The sequence below is a fragment of the Schistocerca gregaria genome, chromosome 2 (assembly GCF_023897955.1).
Source record: "Schistocerca gregaria isolate iqSchGreg1 chromosome 2, iqSchGreg1.2, whole genome shotgun sequence".
In the NCBI taxonomy this organism is placed as follows: domain Eukaryota; kingdom Metazoa; phylum Arthropoda; class Insecta; order Orthoptera; family Acrididae; genus Schistocerca; species Schistocerca gregaria.
Window position 1 is genome coordinate 36,988,402 of NC_064921.1, and position 23,047 is coordinate 37,011,448.

At 39.8% G+C, this 23,047-nt stretch overlaps 1 protein-coding gene across 1 annotated transcript in view; it reads right to left on the bottom strand.

Annotated features, from left to right (window-relative positions):
* LOC126336273 (uncharacterized) overlaps positions 1-23,047 on the bottom strand; it is a 737,143-nt gene that overhangs the window by 17,702 nt on the left and 696,394 nt on the right. Inside the window, exons 22-23 of the mRNA XM_049999768.1 lie at positions 15,645-15,854; positions 11,067-11,266 (exon numbers count right to left, since the gene is read on the bottom strand). Coding sequence (XP_049855725.1) covers positions 11,067-11,266; positions 15,645-15,854 — 410 coding nt within the window. The remainder of the gene's footprint in view (positions 1-11,066; positions 11,267-15,644; positions 15,855-23,047) is intronic.

Here is a 23,047-nt window from a genome sequence, read left to right on the forward strand (position 1 = left end):
TGAAGCGTGGCACATCATCTCTTGCTGGTGGCCAGCTGCCAGCAGTCTCTAAGCATTCCAGGGCTCAAATTAATGCAAACATATATGATGCCACATCGTTTCCCTCTCTGGCCACACGAAGGGAGGAATGAAAGGCAAAGAATGGCAGCGAAGTGTATTTGCCCCACTACCTAGTATGTATGAGAGCTGATAGGGAATCCTTTGTGTCCATGAACCCTCAGTTCTTTGTAAAGCATTTAGAGGACAAGTTTGGGGAGATGGAGGGCTTGTCTAAAATGCGCTCTGGTCAGTTTTGATAAAAACAGCATCCTCTGCCCAGTCACGGGCATTACTCGCTTCTACATCTAAATCTACATCAACATCCATACTCCGCAAGTCACCTGACAGTGTGTGGTGGAGGGTACCCTGAGTACCTCTATCAGTTCTCCCTTCTATTCCAGTCTCGTATTGTTCGTGGAAAGAAGGATTGTCGGTATGCTTCTTTGTGGGCTCTAATCTCTCTGATTTTATCCTCACGGTATCTTCGCGAGATATACATAGGAGGGAGAAATATACTGCTTGAGTCTTTGGTGAAGGTATGTTCTCGAAACTTTAACAAAAGCCCGTACTGAGCTACTGAGCGTGTCTCCTGCAGAGTCTTCCACTGGAGTTTATCTATCACCTCCATAACGCTTTTGCGATTACTAAATGATCCTGTAACGAAGCGCGCTGCTTTCGGTTGGATCTTCTCTATCTCTTCTATCAACCCTATCTGGTACGGATCCCACACTGTTCAGCAGTGTTCAAGCAGTGGGCGACCAAGCGTACTGTAACCTACTTCCTTTGTTGTCGGATTGCATTTCCTTAGGATTCTTCCAATGAATCTCAGTCTGGCATCTGCCTTACCTACAATCAACTTTATATGATCATTCCATTTTAAATCACTCCTAATGCATACTCCCAGATAATTTATGGAATTAACTGCCTCCAGTTGCTGACCTGCTATTTTGTAGCTAAATGATAACGGATCTATCTTTCTATGTATTCGCAGCACATTACACTTGTCTACATTGAGATGGAATTGACATTCCCTGCACCATGCGTCAATTCACTGCAGATCCTCCTGCATTTCAGTACAATTTTTCATTGTTGCAACCTCTCGATACACCACAGCAACGTCTGCAAAAAGCCTCAGTGAACTTCCGATGTCATTCACCAGGTCATTTATGTATATTGTGAATAGCAACGGTCCTATGACACTCCCCTGCGGCACACCTGAAATCACTCTTACTTTGGAAGACTTTTCTCCATTGAGAATGACATGCTGCATTCTGTTATCTAGGAACTCCTCAATCCAATCACACAATTGGTCTGATAGTCCGTATGCTCTTACTTTGTTCATTAAACAACTGTGGGGAACTGTGTCAAACGCCTTGCGAAAGTCAAGAAACACGGCATCTACCTGTGAACCCGTGTCTATGGCCCTCTGAGTCTCGTGGACGAATAGCGCGAGCTGGGTTTCACACGACCGTCTTTTTCGAAACCCATGCTGATTCCTACAGAGTAGATTTCTAGTCTCCAGAAAAGACATTATACTGGAACGTAATACGTGTTCCAAAATTCTACAACTGATCGACGTTAGAGATATAGGTCTATAGTTCTGCACATCTGTTCGACGTCCCTTCTTGAAAACCAGGATGACCTGTGCCCTTTTCCAATCCTTTGGAACGCTCCGCTCTTCTAGAGACCTACGGTACACCACTGCAAGAAGGGGGGCAAGTTCCTTCACGTACTCTGTGTAAAATCGAACTGGTATCCCATCAGGTCCAGCGGCCTTTCCTCTTTTGAGCGATTTTAATTGTTTCTCTATCCCTCTGTCGTCTATTTCGATATCTACCATTTTGTCTTCTGTGCGACAATCTAGAGAAGGAACTACAGTGCAGTCTTCCTCTGTGAAACAGCTTTGGAAGAAGACATTTAGTATTTCAGCCTTTAGTCTGTCATCCTCTGTTTCAGTACCATTTTGGTCACAGAGTGTCCTGGACATTTTGTTTTTATCCGCCTACCGCTTTGACATAGGACCAAAATTTCTTACGATTTTCTGCCAAGTCAATACACAGAACTTTACTTTCGAATTCATTGAACGCCTCTCGCATAGCCCTCCTCACACTACATTTCGCTTCACGTAATTTTTGTTTGTCTGCAAGGCTTTGGCTATGTTTATGTTTGCTGTGAAGTTCCCTTTGCTTCTGCAGCAGTTTTCTAACTCGGTTGTTGTACCACAGTGGCTCTTTTCCATCTCTTACAATCTTGCTTGGCACATACTCATCTAACACATACTGTACGATGGTTTTGAACTTTGTCCACTGATCCTCAACACTATCTGTACTCGAGACAAAACTTTTGTGTTGAGCCATCAAGTAGTCTATAATCTGCTTTTTGTCACTTTTGCTAAACAGAAAAATCTTCCTACCTTTTTTAATATTTCTATTTACGGCTGAAATCATCGATGCAGTAACCGCTTTATGATCGCTGATTCCCTGTTCTGCGTTAACTGATTCAAATAGTTCGGGTCTTGTCACCAGAAGGTCTAATATGTTATCGCCACGAGTCGGTTCTCTGTTTAACTGCTCAAGGTAGTTTTCAGATAAAGCACTTAAAAAAATTTTCACTGGATTCTTTTTCCCTGCCATCCATTTTGAACGTTTTAGTCTCCCAGTCTATATCCGGCAAATTAAAACCTCTACCCAGAACTATAACATGGTGGGGAAATCTACTCGAAATATTTTCCAAATTATTCTTCAGGTGCTCAGCCACAACAGCTGCTGAGCCCGGGGGCCTATAGAGACATCCAATTAGCGAATTCCAGTCAGCTCCCCGAGCCGTAAGACTACACCTGCCCCACTGACTGTGGGGGGGCACTACCCTCCCTGTTTCTCCTGCACCACCTACTTCAGGAGCAAACACCCCCACCCATTGGGAATGTCCGTCCCCACTTCTACGCCAGAGAAGCATCCAACGTCTTCGGCTCCTCTCGCTCAGAAGGGGTCCCTAGGGTCCCTCCCTTCCCAGGTTTCCACCAGTGGGAAGGATGATCCCCACCAGTAGCATAAGTGCCCACAGCTGGTCGTAGGGCTTCACGATCCTCCTCAGTCCTGGAGACTGAGTCAGTGAAACCCTCCCAGCCAGTGAAACCCAAGGAGCAGTGAGAAGAGTCCAAGAAGAAGACCTCTAATACCAAGGAACTTGCGATGGCAACCACCCTACTGCAATGTACAAGCTCTGCATCTGACGATGGGGTGGAGATTCTGGCATCCGCTCAGATCTCACTGGACCCCCAGACACCGTGGAAGTTGATCGCACAGGTACTCAATTGGTGGCAGCAGGTGATCCAGCAGTGTAATCTGCCTCCTCGGTCTCTTCACGCCTTTTTCAGTTGTGGACAATGTCATCATCTAGTGGAATTGCAGCGGTTTTTTCCACAACCTTGCTGAGCTCCGACAACTTCTCAGCCTTCACCCTTTCTTCTGCACTGCTCTCCAGGAAATTTGGTTTCCGGCGATGTGAACCCCCGCCCTCCGAGGCTATCGGGGTTATTATAAGAATCGAGCAGCTTATGAGAGGATATATGGTGGAGTCTGTGTTTACATCCTTAACTCTCTTCAAACAACTTTAGAGGCTGCCGGTGTTCAGGTGTGGATGCCTCAGGCTGTTACTGTCTGTGGTCTTCCTCCAGATGGTGATGTCCCAAAGCATGTATTGGCTGCGCTGACAGCCCAATTGCCACCACCTTTTCTGTTATTGGGTGACTTTAATGCCCATAAACCTTTGTGAGGTTTGCAAAACTCTTAGAAGAGCATTACGCTCAGAGTTCTGCTTTTATGAATTACCCACTGGCCTTCCACTCCCTGAAAGAGCGGTTGGAAAGTCAGAGCCTTTCGTTCCATACACGGCACCCCAAATCGTACAATGCTTCATTCAGTGAGTGGGAATTCCAAAGTGCCCTAGCCGCTTGCACTGATATGGCTCCCGGGTTGGATCGCATCCACTATCAGATGCTCAAGCACCTCTCAGTGGACTGCCAGCGACACCTTCTCGACCTTTTCAAACGTATCTGGGTTGAGGGTGAGTTCTCCTCTCAATGGCAGGAAAGCATTATCATCCCAGTGTTGAAGCCTGGCAAGAACCTCCTGTAGGTGGACAGCTAGCGCCCCATTAGCCTCACCAATATTAATGTGCAACTTGCTCGAATGCATGGTGAGCCGGAGGTTGAGTTGGCTTCTTGAGTCTCGGGGCTTTCTGGCTCCGTCCCGGGGTGGGTTCCTTAAGGGCCGTTCTGCTACCGATAATCTAGTCTGACCGGAGTCTGCCATCCGCACGGCATTTGCCCGCCGTCAGCAACTGGCTGCCATCTTCTTTGACATGCAGAAGGGATACGATACGATATGGTTACATCACATCCTCACCATGGTTCATCGGTGGGGTCTTAGGGGCCTGCTCCTGCTTTTTATTCAAAATTTTCTGTCACTTCATTCCTTCCGCGTGCAAGTTGGTTCCTCCCATAGTTCCTCCTGAGTCCAGAAGAATGAAGTCCTGCAAGGCTGTCTTGAGTGTCTGCCTCTTTTTAGTTGCTATCAATGGGCTAGCTGCAGCTGTGGGAACGTCAGTATCGGCTTCTTTGTATGCTGCTGACTTTTGACTGTACTGGCATTGCGGTTGCTGAATGGCAGATACAGGGCGCTATCCGCAGCAGGGCACAGTCTTGGGCCGTCATGCACGGCCCCCAGTTCTCAGCTGCCAAAACCTGCATAATGTATTTCTGCTGGACGAACTGTTCACCCTGAGCTATGGCTTTATCTTGACTGCGAACCTCTTGTCATGGTGGAGACGCATCGGTTTTTGGGCTTGCTTTTTGATGCTCAGTTGACTTGACTCCCTCATATTTGGCAGCTTAAACAAATGTTGTGGCGCCATCTTAACACTCTTTATTGCTTGAGTCACACCAGCTGGGGTGACGATCGGTCTACCCTTCTACGACTGTATCAGGTGTTGATTCAGTCTCGTCTCGACTATGGGAGGTTGGCTTACAGTTCGACATTGCCTTCTGCATTGCGGTTGCTTGACCCCATACTTCACTGCGGGATCCGACTCCCAACTGGAGCTATCCGCACAAGCCCTATAAACAGTCTACTTGTGGAGGCTGGTGCCCTTCCATTACGGATCCTGTGCGACTACTGGCCGCTTATGCTGCACATGTTTGTAGCTTGCTGGGGATCCAAATTACCATCTCCTGTTCCCCAACTCGGTCATCCATCTTCCAGAATGGTGGCCCCAGTTAGGGTGTACAATCACAGTTTGCGTCCGGGCTCTTCTCTCCCTCTTTTCTGGGTCCATATACATATACCCCTGTGGTGTGTGCCCCACCCATGCCTTCGGCTGGATTTGGCACAGGGCCCGAAGGACTCAGTCCCTCCTGAGCCCTCCACCGCCAATTTCTTTCCATCCTTGTGCATATGATGGCTCTGACGTGGTCTATACGGACGGTTCGATGGTCACTGGTCGAGTTGGTTATGTTCTTACTCTTTGGGATCATTCTGAACAATGCTCATTGCCGGCTGGGCAATGTAGGCCTTCTGTTTGTTCATGGGAAAATAGTTCTGTGGCAGAACTAATTGAATAAGGTCACGTTATTCATCACTTTTTTTAAATTCATTTTATTGAATACTGAATAAATTCGTTTTTGATAATGGATACAGTTTCAGCTATCAGGATGTTGGTGTACATATTAGTGACATCTAATGAGAAGAATCTCCCATTAGTTGATCTGATTTATTGGTTCTACTAAGTTTTTAATTGTGAACATTTTCTAAGACATATAATTGTGGTTAATGATAAGTTTCAGCTTTTTGCTTAATAAATATATTGTGTACAACACAGGAGGGAAAAATATATCTAAAAACAAAGATGATGTGACTTACCAAACGAAAGTGCTGGCATGTCGATAGACACACAAAGAAACACAAACATACACACAAACTTCAAGCTTTCACAACCAATGGTTGCTTCGTCAGGAAAGATGGAAGGAGAGGGAAAGACGAAAGGATGTGGGTTTTAAGGGAGAGGGTTAGGAGTCATTCCAATTGCGGGAGCGGAAAGACTTACCTGAGGGAAAAAAAGGACAGTTATACACTCACACACACACACACACACACACACACACACACACACTCACACATACACATATCCATCCGCACATACACAGACACAAGCAGACATGAAATGGTTGCTAAAGCTTGAATTTTGTGTGTATGTTTGTGTGTCTATCGACATGCGAGCGCTTTCATTTGGTAAGTCACATCATCTTTGTTTTTAGATATAAATATATTGTATTAAAAACAAAGATTCCAAGACTTACCAAGCGGGAAAGCGCCGGCAGACAGGCACATGAACAAAACACACAAACACACACACAGAATTACTAGCTTTCGCAACCGATGGTTGCTTCTTCAGGAAGGAGAGGGAAAGACGAAAGGATGTGGGTTTTAAGGGAGAGGGTAAGGAGTCATTCCAATCCCGGGAGCGGAAAGACTTCCCTTAGGGGAAAAAAAGGACAGGTGTACACTCGCACACACACACACACACACACACACACACACACACACACACATATCCATCCGCACATACACAGACACAAGCAGACATATTTAAAGGCAAAGAGTAAGGGCTACAAAGTGAAACTTCTTGTACAAACGAAAAGAGGAAGTAAGACGATAGAGAAGATTTCGAAATGCAACAGAGACAATAACAAACGTAATTGTTGGGTTCAAATTAATGATTCTTTCTATTTTATTTAAATATATTGTATTGTTGATACAATTACAACTGGTCTGACAGGGCCATGTTCTTTGTGAATCTTGGATTGGGATCACAGTTTGAGTCATTTTCTCTATTAATAAGCAGAGACCTACACAGGGTAGAGGTTTCTACGCTCATGCTTGATATCTATTATTAAGATCCCTATTGATATGCATAAGCAATTTGTATTGAAGAAGAGTATGGTTTTTGGATATATTCCGTTATTTGTTTTTTATAAAAACAACTGTATTCTATTCATCTGCCTCGCCATAGTATTATGGGCAATTAAAGTTTTTGTTAATATTATGTAAACTCTGCAATAACATTCGCTTTCATTTTTTATGTATATTATTTTTGCTGTATCTGTCAATAATCTTGGCTGCTTTGCTTGTAATACTATTCTGTTCAACAATTGGAATTTTTGGGCCATCTGATGCTACTTTAATATGGCCTATCATAGATACAATATTACTGTGTTTTGGTTCATGAGCTGATTTATAGCTAAATCTATGACATAGTAAGCTGTGCTCTTTTGCACTCAGGTCTACACTTGATGGTTTGACAGCTCTGACATAAAACTTTAAATTATTAATGCTATTCTTTTCTTCTAAGTATTATTGTTAAATAAGAGTGCTTGAAATTTCTTTTGGTGTCTCTTTCTGATATCTTGCTATTATTTTTCTACAAAATTGTTGACTGCTCTTAAAATGATACTGAACTGTAGTTTAAATAATTATATGGCTGCATCTCACAAATATATATAATTATGATCTTAGAAAGAACAAATGACACCTACTGTAGACTCCTTAACTTGTCAGTTCCATGTTTACTCTACACTTCAAACATTATGAAGAATAATCATGGCCTAAATGTTGACAGCAGTAATACATAACAAACAATGTACTGTATTATGAAAAGGAAAGTCATCACATACCATATAGCGGAGATGCTAAGTCACAGATAAGTACAACAAAAGTCAATGACACACACACCCACACACACACAGAGAGAGAGAGAGAGAGAGAGAGAGAGAGAGAGAGAGAGATGCAAACACAGTTAATGGCAACATAAAGGATAGTTTTCAAAAAAACTACCTATGTAGCTCTCTCTCACCATGGGATCTTGAAAGCTGCCGCTACTTTCTAACCTAGCAAAAACTTTTTCTTTTTCCTCCCCAAGGAAAGAACTAATAATTCCAAAACCTGTTTTTGTTGTTGTTGTGGTCTTCAGACCTGAGACTGGTTTGATGCAGCTCTCTAGGCTACTCTATCCTGTGCAAGCTTCTTCATCTCCCAGTACCTACTGCAGCCTACATCCTTCTGATTCTGCTTACTGTATTCATCTCTTGGTCTCCCTCTACGATTTTTACCCTCCACACTGCCCCCCAATACTAAATTGCTGATCCCTTGATGCCTGAGAACATGTCCTACCAACAGACCCTTCTTCTAGTCAAGATGTGCCAAAAACTCCTCTTCTCCCCAATTCTATTCAATACCTCCACCTTAGTTATGTGATCTACCCATCTAATCTTCAGCATTCTTCTGTAGCACCACATTTCGAAAGCTTCTATTCTCTTCTTGTCCAAACTGTATATCGTCCATGTCTCACTTCCATACATGGCTACACTCTATACAAATACTTTCTTTTGTTTCCTTTATTGATTGCTCAGTATACAGATTGAATAGCATCGGGGAGCGGCTACAACCCTGTCTCACTCCCTTTCCAACCACTGCTTCCCTTTCATGTCCCTCGACTCTCAACTGCCATCTGGTTTTTGTACAAATTGTAAATAGCCTTTTGCTCCCTGTATTTTACCCCTGCCACCTTCAGAATTTGAAAAAGAGTATTCCAGTCAACACGTTCAAAAGTTTTCTCTAAATCTACAAATGCTACAAACATAGGTTTGCCTTTCCTTAATCTTTCTTCCAAGATAAGTCATAGGGTCAGTATTACCTCAAATGTTCCAACATTTCTACAGAATCCAAACTGACCTTCCCCAAGGTCGGCTTCTACCATATTTTCCATTTGTCTGTAAAGAATTCCCGTTAGTATTTTGCAGCTGTAATTTATTAAACTGATAGTTCAGTAATTTTCACATCTGTCAACACCTGCTTTCTTTGGGATTGGAATTATTGTATTCTTCTACACGTCGGAGTATTTCGCCTGTCTCATACATCTTGCTAACCAGGTGGTAGAGTTTTGTCAGGACTGGCTCTCCCAAGGCTGTCAGTAGTTATAATGGAATGTTGTCAACTCCTGGGGCCTTGTTTCGACTCAGGTCTCTCAGTGCTCTGTCCAACTCTTCACACAGTATTATATCTCCCATTTCATCTTCGTCTATACCCTCTTCCATTTCCATAATATTGTCCTCAAGTACATCGCCCTTGTATAGACCCTCTATATACTCCTTCCACCTTTCTGCTTTCCCTTCTTTGCTTAGAACTGGGTTTCCATCTGAGCTCTTGATATTCATACAAGTGGTTCTCTTTTCTCCAAAGGTCTCTTTAATCTTCCTGTAGGCAGTATCTATCTTATCCCTTCTGAGATAAGCGCCTACTTCCTTATATTTGTCCTCTAGCCATCCCTGCTTAGCCATTTTGCACTTCCTGGCAATCTCATTTTTGAGACGTTTGTATTCCTTTTTGCCTGCTTCATTTACTGCATTTTTGTATTTTCCCCTTTCATCAATTAAATTCATTATCACTTCTGTTACCCAATGATTTCTACTAGCCCTCGTCTTTTTACCTACTTGATCCTCTGCTGCCTTCACTATTTCATCCCTCAAACCTACCCATTTTTCTTCTACTGTATTTCTTTCCCCCATTCCTGTCAGTTGTTCCCTTATGCTCTCCGTGAAACTCTGTACAACCTCTGGTTTAGCCAGTTTATCCAGGTCCCAGCTCCTTAAATTCCCACGTTTTTGCAGTTTCTTCAATTTTAATCTACAGTTCATAATTAATAGATTGTCGTCAGAGTCCACATCTGCCCCTGGAAATGTTTTCCAATTTAAATCCTAGTTCCTAAATCTCTTTCTTACCATTACATAATTTATCTGGAAGCTTCTAGTATCTCCAGGGTTCTTTCATGATTCTTGAACCAAGTGTTAACTATGATTAAGTTATGCTCTGTGAAAAATTCTACCAAGCAGCTTCCTCTTTCATTTCACCAACTATGTTTCCTTCTCTACCTTTTCCTACTATCAAATTCCAGTCACCAATGACTATTAAATTTTCATCTCCCTTCATTACCTGAATAATTTCTATTATCTCATCATACATTTCATCAATTTCTTCATCATCTGCACAGCTAGTTTGCATATAAACTTGTACTACTGTACTAGGTGTGGGATTCGTGTCTATCTTGGACACAATAATGCGTTCACTATGCTATTTGTAGTAGCATCACTCCAAGTTTTTTTATTCATTATTAAACCTAATATTGCATTACCCCTATTTGATTTTGTATTTATAACCCTGTATTCACCTGACCAAAAGTCTTGTTTCTCCTGCCACCGAACTTCACTAATTCCCACTATATCTAACTTTACCTTATCCATTTCCCTTTTTAAATTTCATAACCTACCTGCCCTGTTAAGTGATCTGACATTCCACGCTCCGATCCGTAGAACGCCAGTTTTCTTTCTCCTGATAACGGCGTTCTCTTGAGTAGTCACCACCCGGAGATCCAAATGGGGAACTATTTTATCTCCAGAATATTTTACCCAAGAGGACGCCATCATCATTTAATCATACAGTAAAGCTGCATGCTCTCGGGAAGAATTACGGCTGTAGTTTCCCCTTGTTTTCAGTCGTTCACAGTACCAGAACAGCAAGTCCATTTTGGTTAGTGTTAGAAGGCCAGATCACTCAATCATCCAGACTGTTGCCCTGCAACTACTGAAAAGGCTGCTGCCCCTCTTCAGGAACCACACGTTTGTCTGGCCTCTCAACAGGTACCCCTCCATTGTGGTTGCACCTATGGTATGGCTATCTGTATTGTTGAGGCAGGCAAGCCTCACCACCAACAGTGAGGTCCATGGTTCATGGGTGTTCCAAAACCTAGGATTAGGTATTTCACTATTTGAGTATCAACTGAACTGGAATTTCAGCTACTGGTGGTAAGATTCAACCTTTCACTACAGAATAATAATCAAAGCAACAATAAAAGTAAGCAACAGACTTGTCAATTTGTGCTTTTCTCAGCTTATTTCAAATGCTCAGAAAGAAGCTCACCCTGTTCGCTTTTCTTGCTTGCGGCCAGTGACTGATGTCCTGCTGCGAGGATTGAAGGCAGACACTTCCAGGTATGGAGAGTGCACCTGGATATTTCCGCGTGGTGCATAAACTGGTCCTAATAGATCAGGTGCTCCTGTACCTAGGTCTACACTTCTGATCATGTCTGTGTAGCGTGACAAGTCTACTGACTGATGGGCCTAGTGAAAGAAAAATGCATATCAGTAACTACTATAAGAAATGCCTAGACAAAATCATTTCATCAGTGTACTATGTATGTATTTAACAACAGACACTCCAGGTTGAAATATCAACAATATAAGAAAAAGATTGACTGCTACCACCATAAAGATGGCACATTGATTTGCAGACAGGCGGAATGAGAAGACACTTACACATTAGCTTTCAGCCAAAGTCTTCGTCAGAAAAGGAAAAACACACACACACATTCAAAAATGGTTCAAATGGCTCTAAGCACTATGGGACTTAACAGCTGCAGTCATCAGTCCCTATAACTAACCCAAGGACATCACACACATCCATGCCAGAGGCATGATTCGATCCTGTGACTGTAGCAGCAGCACAGTTCCGGACTGAAGCGCCTAGAACTGCTCGGCCACAGCGGCCAGCCACACACATTCGCTCATGCAAGCAAACACACCTCACACACACTTGACCACCATCTCCAGTGTACCATTCTGAGCTGCCAGAGATGGCAGTCATGTATGTATGAGACGTGCTTGCTTGTGTGAATAAATCTGTGTGTGTCTCCTTTTCTGATGAAAGTTTTGGCCAGAAGCTTATGTGTAAGTGTCTTTTTGTTGTGTCTATCTGCAACTCAATGTATCATCTTTACAGTGAGTAACAATCTGACTTTTCCTTATATTGATGTATGTACACACAGACATAAAAACTCATAGAATCATACGTAGCACTGAGAGCAGATTATTCAAGTTGTAATGCCATTGAGAATTTTAATAAAACTAAATGCAGAATATAATTTAACTGAATAATCCTCAACAATCAGTCTTTCCTTCTCATCCTGTGCGGTAAGTCTCCCCTGACCCACAGTTCTGGGTGACTTTCCCAAAATCTATCACTCTCCTAGATCTCTCCAGACCTTTTCCTTCACCCCTCCTCTTTCCCCTTCCACCCTTCTGCCTGAAGAAGGAGCCATTGCCTATGGAAGCTTGCCTAATTGAAACCTTCTTTTATGTGTGTGTCTTCCCACTGCTTGGTGAGTAGATTTTTATCTATAAAATTAAATTGTTGTTGTTGTGCTCTTCAGTCCTGAGACTGGTTTGATGCAGCTCTCCATGCTCTTCTATCCTGTGCAAGCTTCTTCATCTCCCAGTGACTACTGCAACCTACATCCTTCTAAATCTGCTTACTGTATTCATCTCTTGGTCTCCCTCTATGATTTTTACCCCCCACGCTGCCCTCCAATACTAAATTGGTGATCCCTTGATGCCTCAGAACATGACCTACCAACCGATCCCTTCTTCTAGTCAAGTTATGCCACAAATTTCTCTCCTCCCCCAATCCTATTCAATACCTCCTCATTAGTTATGTGATTGACCAATCTAATCTTCAACATTCTTCTGTAGCCGCACATTTCAAAAGCTTCTGTTCTCTTCTTGTTCAAACTATTTATCATCCATGTTTCACTTCCATACATGGCTACACTCCATAAAAATACTTTCAGAAACGACTTCCTGACACTTAAATATAACAAATTTCTCTTTTTCAGAAACGCTTTCCTTGCCATTGCCAGTCTACATTTTATATCCTCTCTACTTTGACCATCATCAGTTATTTTGCTCCATAAATAGCAAAACTCCTTTACTACTTTAAGTGTCTCATTTCCTAATCTAATTCCCTCGGCATCACCCAACTTAATTCGACTACATTCCATTACCCTCGTTTTACTTTTGTTGATGTTCATCTTATACCCTCCTTTCAAGACACTGTCCTTTCCATTCAACTGCTCTTCCATGTCCTTTGCTGTCTCTGACAGAATTACAATGTCATCGGCAAACCTCAAAGTTTTTATTTCTTCTCCATGGATTTTAATACCTACTCTGAATTTTTCTTTTGTTTCCTTCACTGCTTGCTCAATATACAGATTGAATAACATCGGGGGGAGGCTGCAACCCTGTCTCACTCCCTTCCCAACCACTGCTTCCCTTTTGTGTCCCTCGACTCTTATAACTGCCATCTGGTTTCTGTACAAATTGTAAATAGCCTTTCGCTCCCTGTATTTTACCCCTGCCACCTTTAGAATTTGAAAGAGAGTATTCCAGTCAACATTGTCAACAGCTTTCTCTAAGTCTACAAATGCTAGAAACGTAGGTTTGCTTTTCCTTAATCTAGCTCTTAAGATAAGTCGTAGGGTCAGTATTGCCACGTTGTTCCAATATTTCTACGGAATCCAAACTGATCTTCCCCAAGGTCAGCTTCTACTAGTTTTTCCATTCGTCTGTAAAGAATTTGTGTTAGTATTTTGAAGCTGTGGCTTATTAAATTGATAGTTCGGTAATTTTCACATTTGTCAACACCTGCTTTCTTTGGGATTGGAATTATTATATTCTTCTTGAAGTCTGAGGGTATTTCACCTGTCTCGTACATCTTGCTCACCAGGTGGTAGAGTTTTGTCAGGACTGGCTCTCCCAAGGCCGTCAGTAGATCTAATAGAATGTTGTCTACTCCTTGGGCCTTGTTTCGACTCAGGTCTTTCAGTGCTCTGTCAAACTCTTCACGCAGTATCGTATCTCCCATTTCATCTTCATCTACATCCTCTTCCATTTCCATAATATTGTCCTCAATTACATCGCCCTTGTATAGACCCCCTATATATTCCTTCCACCTTTCTGCTTTCCCTTCTTTGCTTAGAAGTGGGTTTCCATCTGAGCTCTTGATATTCATACAAGTGGTTCTCTTTTCTCCAAAGGTCTCTTTAATTTTCCTGTAGGCAGTATTCATCTTGCCCCTAGTGAGATAAGCTTCTACATCCTTACATTTATCCTCTAGCCATCCCTGCTTAGCCATTTTGCACTTCCTGTCGATCTCATTTCTCATTTTTGAGACGTTTGTATTCCTTTTTGCCTGCTTCATTTACTGCATTTATATATTTTCTCCTTTCATCACTTAAGTTCAATATTTCTTCTGTTACTCAAGGATTTCTAGCGGCCCTCGCCTTTTTACCTACTTTATCCTCTGTTGCCTTCACTACTTCATCCCTCAAAGCTACCCATTCTTCCTCTACTGTATTTCTTTCCCCCATTACTGTCAATTGTTCCCTTATGCTCTCCGTAAAACTCTGTACAACCTCTGGTTCTTTCAGTTTATCCAGGTCCCATCTCCTTAAATTCCCACCTTTTAAAATTAAATTATTTTGTTAAAAATTAATTGTTCTTGTTGTTATAGAGGCAGAATATAGTTAGAAGTATGGTGAGAGACAAATGTGAAACAGGAGGAATAAAAATAGATAAAAAAGTAGAAGTTGCAAATTAAAATGCTGAAAAGGGCATATATGAAACAGAGGATGAAACGCAAGAGAAAAAATGGCAACATTAATGCAAAAGACAAATCATGAGAAGCTCGTGTTGACAGGGGAGACAACATCAAGATTTAACTATGTGTAATTGAAAAGGTAGTGTGAGAAATACTGAACTGACAGGCAGGGGGTGAATGTTGCAAAAGACAAACCAGTGGGAAAGAAGAAACGTAATACTGAAGGGGTCATCACTAGATAGAGTAGTAAAGTGGAAGATCAATGACAGACTGGCTTGTCATTTGGAGTGGCCAGAATAAAATATCTCTTCATCATTGTTTCTCTAAATATGATCATAGTATTGGTATTCCACACTTTATAGAAAAATCTAAATTCCTCAGATTGAACAACTAAATCATTTTCTATTGAAGTCATGCTGATTATTCCATTAGTTTTGTTAATACAGGGTACTGTTTCTTCAATAACCACATTACAGTCATTAATTACTTCACTGAAATTATACAAAGATTCAATACAAAATGTAACACATCTACGAATACAGCATGTCATATATTTCCCAAAACTTTAATTTACCATTCATTAAATATAGCTTCAACCAAAGATGGAAAAAAGTACTTCTTGCAATGCACGAAAACAAAGAATAATTCTCAGGGAACCAAATACCTTCATCTATAGAAATAGATGTCATGGCTGAAGGAAATAAGACTATTCAGTGACGTCAGGGACTAATAGTGTCAAAAGTTGACATTTGCCATCTTTTGGTTGTGTCTGATGTTGAAGTTTTTGAATCTGCAACTTTCTTTGGTTTATTCTTGGAGGCAAATCTTTAAGTTTATAAATTATATTTTAAAAGTTATTGTTGAACAGCTTCTCTTAGTTTATCTTGTGTTCAGCAAGTTACTTAATGTGAGTGTACAATACACAAAAAGCTTGTTCACTTCTTTCTGTGAACTGAAATTCCACTTGTTTCCAAACTTTTATTAACTTTTTAAAATTAAATATACAATTGTGAAAATTATACGTTGCCAAAACTACTTCACACGCACTACTGTGTTTGAACCAACCTCTAAGCGAAACTTAGTGTCGGAATCGTCGAGCGGTGTCAGAAAGTCAAGACTGAAGATATCCGTATACATACAGCCAGCTAAGCCGGCCCAGTCACCCGCTGTAAGACCTCGCCCTTCCCAGAACTCCTCTTCAGTGTTAGGTATCCGCCGCAGCACGTGGCTCGGATAAAACCTTTCTAACATGAGAGCTGCTTGCTGGATAGCGATCTGGAATTTACATTAAAAATACAATTATTAAAAAATGTTGCCAGAAAAAAATAAAGTCCAAGAATTAATGGTGTTTTCAGACAAGTCATTTCCATTTCATGCAAAATATTTCGATGACTGAGTCAGTCATCTCCTTCAGGTGCTGAGAGTTCAGATTCAGATTCATTATTTGCTATTGACCATATGTAGTGAAATAGGCTTTATAATGATGTCAAGATACGTAAGAAGTTACTATATTGGTTAGTGTTTACATTACAAGTACAAATTATTTATGCAACATTAATCAATTGTACAGTATTGCAGTCAGAGACTTAAAACTCAATTTCTATGTTACAAGTATCTAAGAATTTTTTAAGACTGTAGTATGGATTGTCTATTAACCATTTGTGCAGTTTATTTTTAAAATTCTTGAAAGGTGTATTGAGTGGAGTATGTAGTGATTTGTTAAATAACTTCAAACTGTTCACTTTGTGAGAGTTGCCTGTTTTTGTCAGCCTGTGTCTAGGAATGTCAACACTCTTTGTTTCTGGTGTCGTGAAAGTGTATGTTCTCTCTGGCATTAAAATTTTGTTCTGTTCTTTTCAGTACATATCAGTGAAGCATAAATATAAAGATTTTTCACTGTCATTATTTTCATTTTGATGAATAAGGGATGGCAGTGTTCCCTTGGACCAACCTTGCACAGTATTCATAGCACCTTTTTCTGCATCAGTAGTACATCACTGACATGACATGAGTGGCCCCATAGCAGCAGCCCATAAGATATATGAGACTTAAAAATTCCAAAGTAACCTGTTCTGACATATTTGTTACTCACCAGGTCAGACAGATTCCAGATGAGATAGGACACCCCCTTGGTAACTTTTTGCCGACCTGATTGATATGGGGTTGCCAGTTAAGTTTGGAATCGATGTGTATTGTTTCTACCTCTTTAGCCAGTTGCAACTGCAGATGGTGAGTTTTCTCTGGATTACATAGAAGTTTGTTAGCCAACAACCAGTTTAGTGTTAAGGTGAGAGTGTCCTGTGATTTCTGCTGCGCCTTTGATAAATCTTGATCTGTGCTGATTAAAATTGTATCATTTGCATAGCAGATAACTGACTCAGACCCAACATATGATGGCAAATCATTAATTGCAACAATTAAGTAGAAAGGACCAAGGACAGAGCCCTGATGTACACCAAATGTGACACTATTCATAGAAGGTTGTCTATTCTGAATTGACACAAATTGACTCCTGTTATTTACATAACAGTTGATCATTTCTAACTCTCTATTACTTTTACCATAATACTTTAGTTTGGCTAGTAGGATGTCAAAGGGGATACACTCAAATGCTTTACTCAGATCACAAAGTTCAAGTGAGACTGTTTATTTATTTTCAAATGCAGTTAAAGTCTAACTATTTCAAGGACTGCAGAGGCGGTATTTTTCCCTTGTCAAAAACTCTGCTGTCTATTACAGAGAAGGTCATACTTTTCAAAAATGTTGCTTAGCTGTCTGTGGAAAATGGCTTCAAATATTTTGGAAAAGATTGGTACACTAGACACTGGTCTATAGTTTTCAGGGAGGTGTTTTTCACCATTTTTGTATATAGGTAGAATTTTGGAAATTTTGAGCTGATCAGGGAAAACTCCTCTAACTTCTAGGCATTTATTCGTAATAAAAGCAAGTGGATTGCAAATGAGGTGTACTGTCCTTTTTATTGTGTAGTTAGATAGCCAGTAGTAGTCCATGCTTTTCGAGTTTGAAAATTTTCTAACAATATTAATGAATATCTATGGGTGTGACATGGTCCCAGTGAAATTCGTGACCTTTAGGTAGCTGATCAGCAAGTATATCAATCGCTGGTATGTCTGACTGTTTAATTTTTGATTTTAATTCATTTACTGTAGTTGTAAAATATTTGTTGAGCTCTTCTGGCTCAAGTAGAACATCTTGTGTTTGGGTGGAAGAATGTTCTTGTTTTATAATATCCCAAGCAGCCTTGCATTTGTTTGGGGCTCCTTCATTGTAATTTTCATAAGCAGCTTGTTTGGCAAGTTTAAGGTTGGTTTTGTAATGAGTTTTACATTTCAGGTAGTCTTTATAATAAGTATCATTTTGTTCTGTCCCACATTTGTCATTGTTTTTATATGTTTTGTACAATGAAAGCACCTTTTCCTGGATACTAGCAGAGTCATCAGTGTACCGTTTAAGATTTTTACCTTTTCTATTTTGTTTAGTACTGTTTCTTTTCATTGGTGAGCAAGAGTACCATAGGTCAACATATATCTTAAGGAAATTATTAAATAGAGTTGATTGACCTGTGTTATATTCATAAACAAAGTACCAGTTTACTTTTCTGAGGGAGTCTGTGAATAACGTAACATATTTCTCTTTCTGACCTCTAACCCAAGTCATGCTTGACTTCTTATTTGCAACCTTATAATTCTTATCTGAATCTGTATACTGGTATTTTAGGAGTAGAGGATCAAGATCTGCAAAACATTCTTCAGCAATGCTTACACTATGTAAGTCTCTTGAAAAATTAACTATAATATTGTCCAAACAGGCTTTTCCAAGGGTCTGGCTGTTGTCAGCATAATACAGATTTATTGATCTGAGTAGGTTCAAGAATGTTTTTGTTCCTATGTGTCTAGCAAGTCAGTGTTGAAATCACCACATATTGCTACATTTGTTTTGAGTTTTAAGATGTTTCTCATCATCTGTTCAAATTTCTTGAAAAATAAGTTAACATCACTGTCTAGAGCTCTATACACACAAACAACTACAATATTTTGGTATATCAGTCTTATACAGGTAAATTCACTGTTTAATTCTGATGAGTATGAACTTACATGTATTTTAGAGAATTGTATACATTGTCTGATAAATATCGCAGCCTCTCCATTTTTTTACTCGTTTCTACACATTATAGCTGCCAGAATTTACTCATTAGGTATAAACAAATATACCTGATATTCTGCAAGCCAGTGTTCTGAGACACACAGTACATCACTTTTATTTTTTTTTTTTTTTTATTTTCAACAATGTTCTAACTCTAACAGCTTGTTACTAATGCTGCAAATATTGACTTGCAGCATGGTAAGTGGGCCTGCTTCATATCTTTTTTGTTCCCTCTCTGAGCCATTAAGATCCTTTTTTTATTTTTGTGTGATTTAATTTCCTCTTCAGGAAGCTTGTCGTTATTTTTGGACCAAACCCTGTAAAATTTGGTCCGTTTTAGTAGTTTCTCTTTTTGACACACTGATTCAGTTGCATACCACGTCCAGTGAAACTGTTCCTTTCATAGCCACTAATATTTAATAATTTTATGTTTGTAAATTTAGCACAAAAATATCTCAGTATAAGTTTGCCTTATTTCTGTACTAACACATGACCAATCAGTCAGGTCACACATGAGTGGTAGAGTGGCTACAATAACATTGGTGAAGTGTAGATATTATATTACTAAGATCAGTTTCTTGATGAATTAGTTGGCATTGTTTTTGTTTACCTTGTTTGCATCTCCGATCAGCACTACACAGTCCTTTTTTGTGAGTTCCGAGCGTTCACTGTTTATACCAGCAGTAACTGTGTCGAAATTTGCCTCATGGTTTTACTTCACTGTAAATACTTAGACTGTTCCCGGCCTACATCAACATTAGATTAGAAATGTTTCGTATGTGGCCTACCCAAATAATTTCATCTCGTGTTTCTGCAGACACTGCTGCACTTTCATATCAGACGTCTCGTATTAACTAGAAAGCGAGTGCCGAACAGTATTTTTTTCACACGGTATTTCCTAACAATCTTCAAAATTCAGTGCAGTGAATTTATTGGAATTTATTGGTCACAGTTATTTTGCTGACAGTTTTGATTTTCTCCTCCACAGTACTCGAGGAGACGATGTTTTTTTGCTCAGTGCCATTTATCTTAACTCGAAGTGTGGATGTCATTCGGATGGGAGTCTTTTCCACATAGTCTCAATTCTAAGCCCTTGTATTTGTCACTGAGAGGAATGTACCTATTGTTTAAAGCATTGATATCACTCTGAAGCACTTTTATTATTTCATTTTTGTCCCTGACAGCATTTACTATTTCTCGTTCTTCGTATTTCCGCAACCCAAGTGCACCATTTCCCAGTAAGGTAATTCGTTACAAATTCTACACACACTTTTGGGCGTTTCTTGTGGAACAGTGTCAACATTCTGTGCACTGAACTCCTTTTATCACCTTCTAAGCAAACACTTTACACTTATTATAATCTTTAATTGCATTTTTGTCATGGCAACATAAACCAGAGCCATCTCAAAAGCTGCCAAACAGCACAGCTACAGGCACCTGAATATGATGACTGGAATGATCATCAAAATGTTGTACACAAAATGGAATTGAAAACTCCACTGCACCACCAGAAGAACACTGTCAATCAGCAGTCCTTAAAAAACCTGACAGATCGAGGTCTGAGAAATTTGGACACCATAATCATGAATTGTTCAAAGATAATATCCTTCTGTTTCTTTGCATTTAATAAAGGAGTGCACACGAATGATTTTCAGTATTTTTTACATGTTTACACCAAATGTCTTACATGGTACACCAAACCTCTCCCTTCCCCTCAGAGAACATCAACTGTGCTTGTGAAGGGGGAGATTGCTGAACTAAGAGCCGTGCTAGTGGTAGAGTAAGTCGGAACTGAGGAGATTGACCACTTAAAGTGTATCCTGTTTCTCCTCATCTCTTTTAAGTTCCATTTTTCATCCCATTTTCTGAGAGTCAAGGAGGTATTACCCAAATGCAGATTGGATTTCTGTCTTATATTAACTGAGTGAAAGCTGTTAATTCTTGGGAAAAAGCTCATATTTTTAACAACAAACAACATTAAAGAAAACAAATATTGGGAGACCAATGTCAGAATTCCCAGTCTCCCGACCAGGGGTTGAGAAGATGTTCATGAACGTACACCACTTATTGCTCGAACTGCCCACTTCTGAACCTGTGAAAGGGAAAGTTAATCCAGAATATAATGCAGTATAAGCAAATGAAAATGGGCAAAGTAGATTAATTTTTGCTGGACCTCACTTACTGCAAATACTGTTCTAATGGTAAATATAGCAGCACTCAGTTTTTGAACAGGATCCCAAACATGGGCTTTCCATAACAGTTTATCATCTATCCAAATACCTAAAAATCTGATTTTTTCTGAGTCACTAATTGTATGTCCTTTCAGTATAATCGACAAGTCAGTCTTAGTTGAATTGTGTGATAGAAACTGTAAAAACTGAGTCTTATTGTGATTTAGAATCAATTTCTTTTCTACAAGCCACAGACTTATGTCTCGAACTGCAGTATTTGATACATGGCCTTTGTCTTGATTGACATCCTTCACTATCACACTAGAATCATCAGCAGACAGAAATATTTTGGAATGACCTGATGAAGAAATGCACCTGATGCGAACCAATTTTTTCACAATTTGGCACGGGCTGACTGCTTGGCCGAACTCTTCACCTGTAGCAAGTAGATATTGTGCTACAGCTACAGCTTCAGTCAGTCGACTTACACAGAACATTCCCGAAAGGTGTACAGATGAAGAAATGGAGTTCTTATTGCTGAGTGTTTTTTTGATTCCTTACTCTGCCATCTGTGCTCCTGTAATACTGGTACAGTGTTCTGAGTGAAAGCATACAGGAATTTTAAAATTGTGGCCTGAGGAAATTCAGATAGTGTGTTTCAGTATGTAAGCATACCCACATATTCATTTACTTACTGTCCACAGTCAAACGTAAGATTTTTTAAATTATGGCCACATCTTACAATTTGTGTCATAATTTTCTGGAATCAATACAAAAATACAATATGTATTATTCACTATAAATAAAAACTAATAAACAATCATACAAAGGCTGGGCATACCCCTTTACCAAAATGTGGTGGCCATCTTTTAATCTTTGATTATCGGTATTACTATTATTATTATTATTATTATTATTATTATTATTATTGTAAACTTCTACCACAGGTTATGCAAGTGGTATCATTACAGGTTTTGACTTATTATCAAGTCATTCTCAGGTGATATGTTTCTAGAAAAATTCTAGAAAATAAATTACAAATCAAAATAACTTCTATAGGCAATGATTCGTAAATATGATAAACTGTAACTCATCAACTGATGGTGTAATACTTTTTTTTTAAAATAGATAACCTGCTCCTCTGACAGGAAATATTTAACATTATAAAAACTGTTGTTTGTAGGATACTCCTTCAAAAACACTTAAAAGTAGCTCCCTTTAAGCTTTTTGTATTCTTTGGCAGTTTGAAAAACAATTTGATCTTTGTGTTATAGAGAATGTCTGCACCTCTCATGTTATGCATTACCAAATGACAATTGTGGCAGCCGCTGGTATTTTAATATGCAGATCATTTTTTAAGCTATTGTACTGAGTGTACTAGTTCTGCCTCTGCTCCTTCCTACATGAAGCTCTGTTTAATTAAAACATTATGGACACTGAAACATAATGGCTTTTAGTATAGTCCACATAGACACCATAACCTCACAAACACATATCAACTGCTGCCACTGGATGTTTAACTATATAATATCAAGTGGAATAAGAGTATTGCAGCTGACAGAACTGAGGCCATCAAGACAAGTCTTATACTCTAGAGTAGCAGGTCGATGAGGATATTAGTGAGTAGGGCTGATTTTTATTTTCATATCTGGTAACAGCCATTAAAGACTACATTAAACAACAGTTACACATTACTGGAAGCTTTCTATACAGCCAAAAATCTTCACATTCTTCCTCTGGCAGCCTGTCATCTTTGCTCTGTCTGTCCTCTGTTCATTGTGGAAACCTTTAAAGCTGTCATTACACTTTGTCTGTACTGAGATGTTCCTCAATTTAAACCAGCATATTCAGGATCCTTTCTCACACTCCTAACTCCTTATTATAAATTTTTGGACTATTGTAAGTATCTTAAACATCTGTATTCTCAGTATCTTCTAATCCATCCCAATCAGCTGCCTATAAAATTTTAGTCTTCTTTTTCTAATTGTCTCAATTAATCTATCATTTTCTGGGTACAATTACTCCCTTTCTCATAATCCGTATCGTCCATACCAGATAGTTGGACTGTTTATCTTGCAGATTATCTTCCAAATTTCTTGTCTACTCTTTGTTCCAACATTCTTATCATTTGGA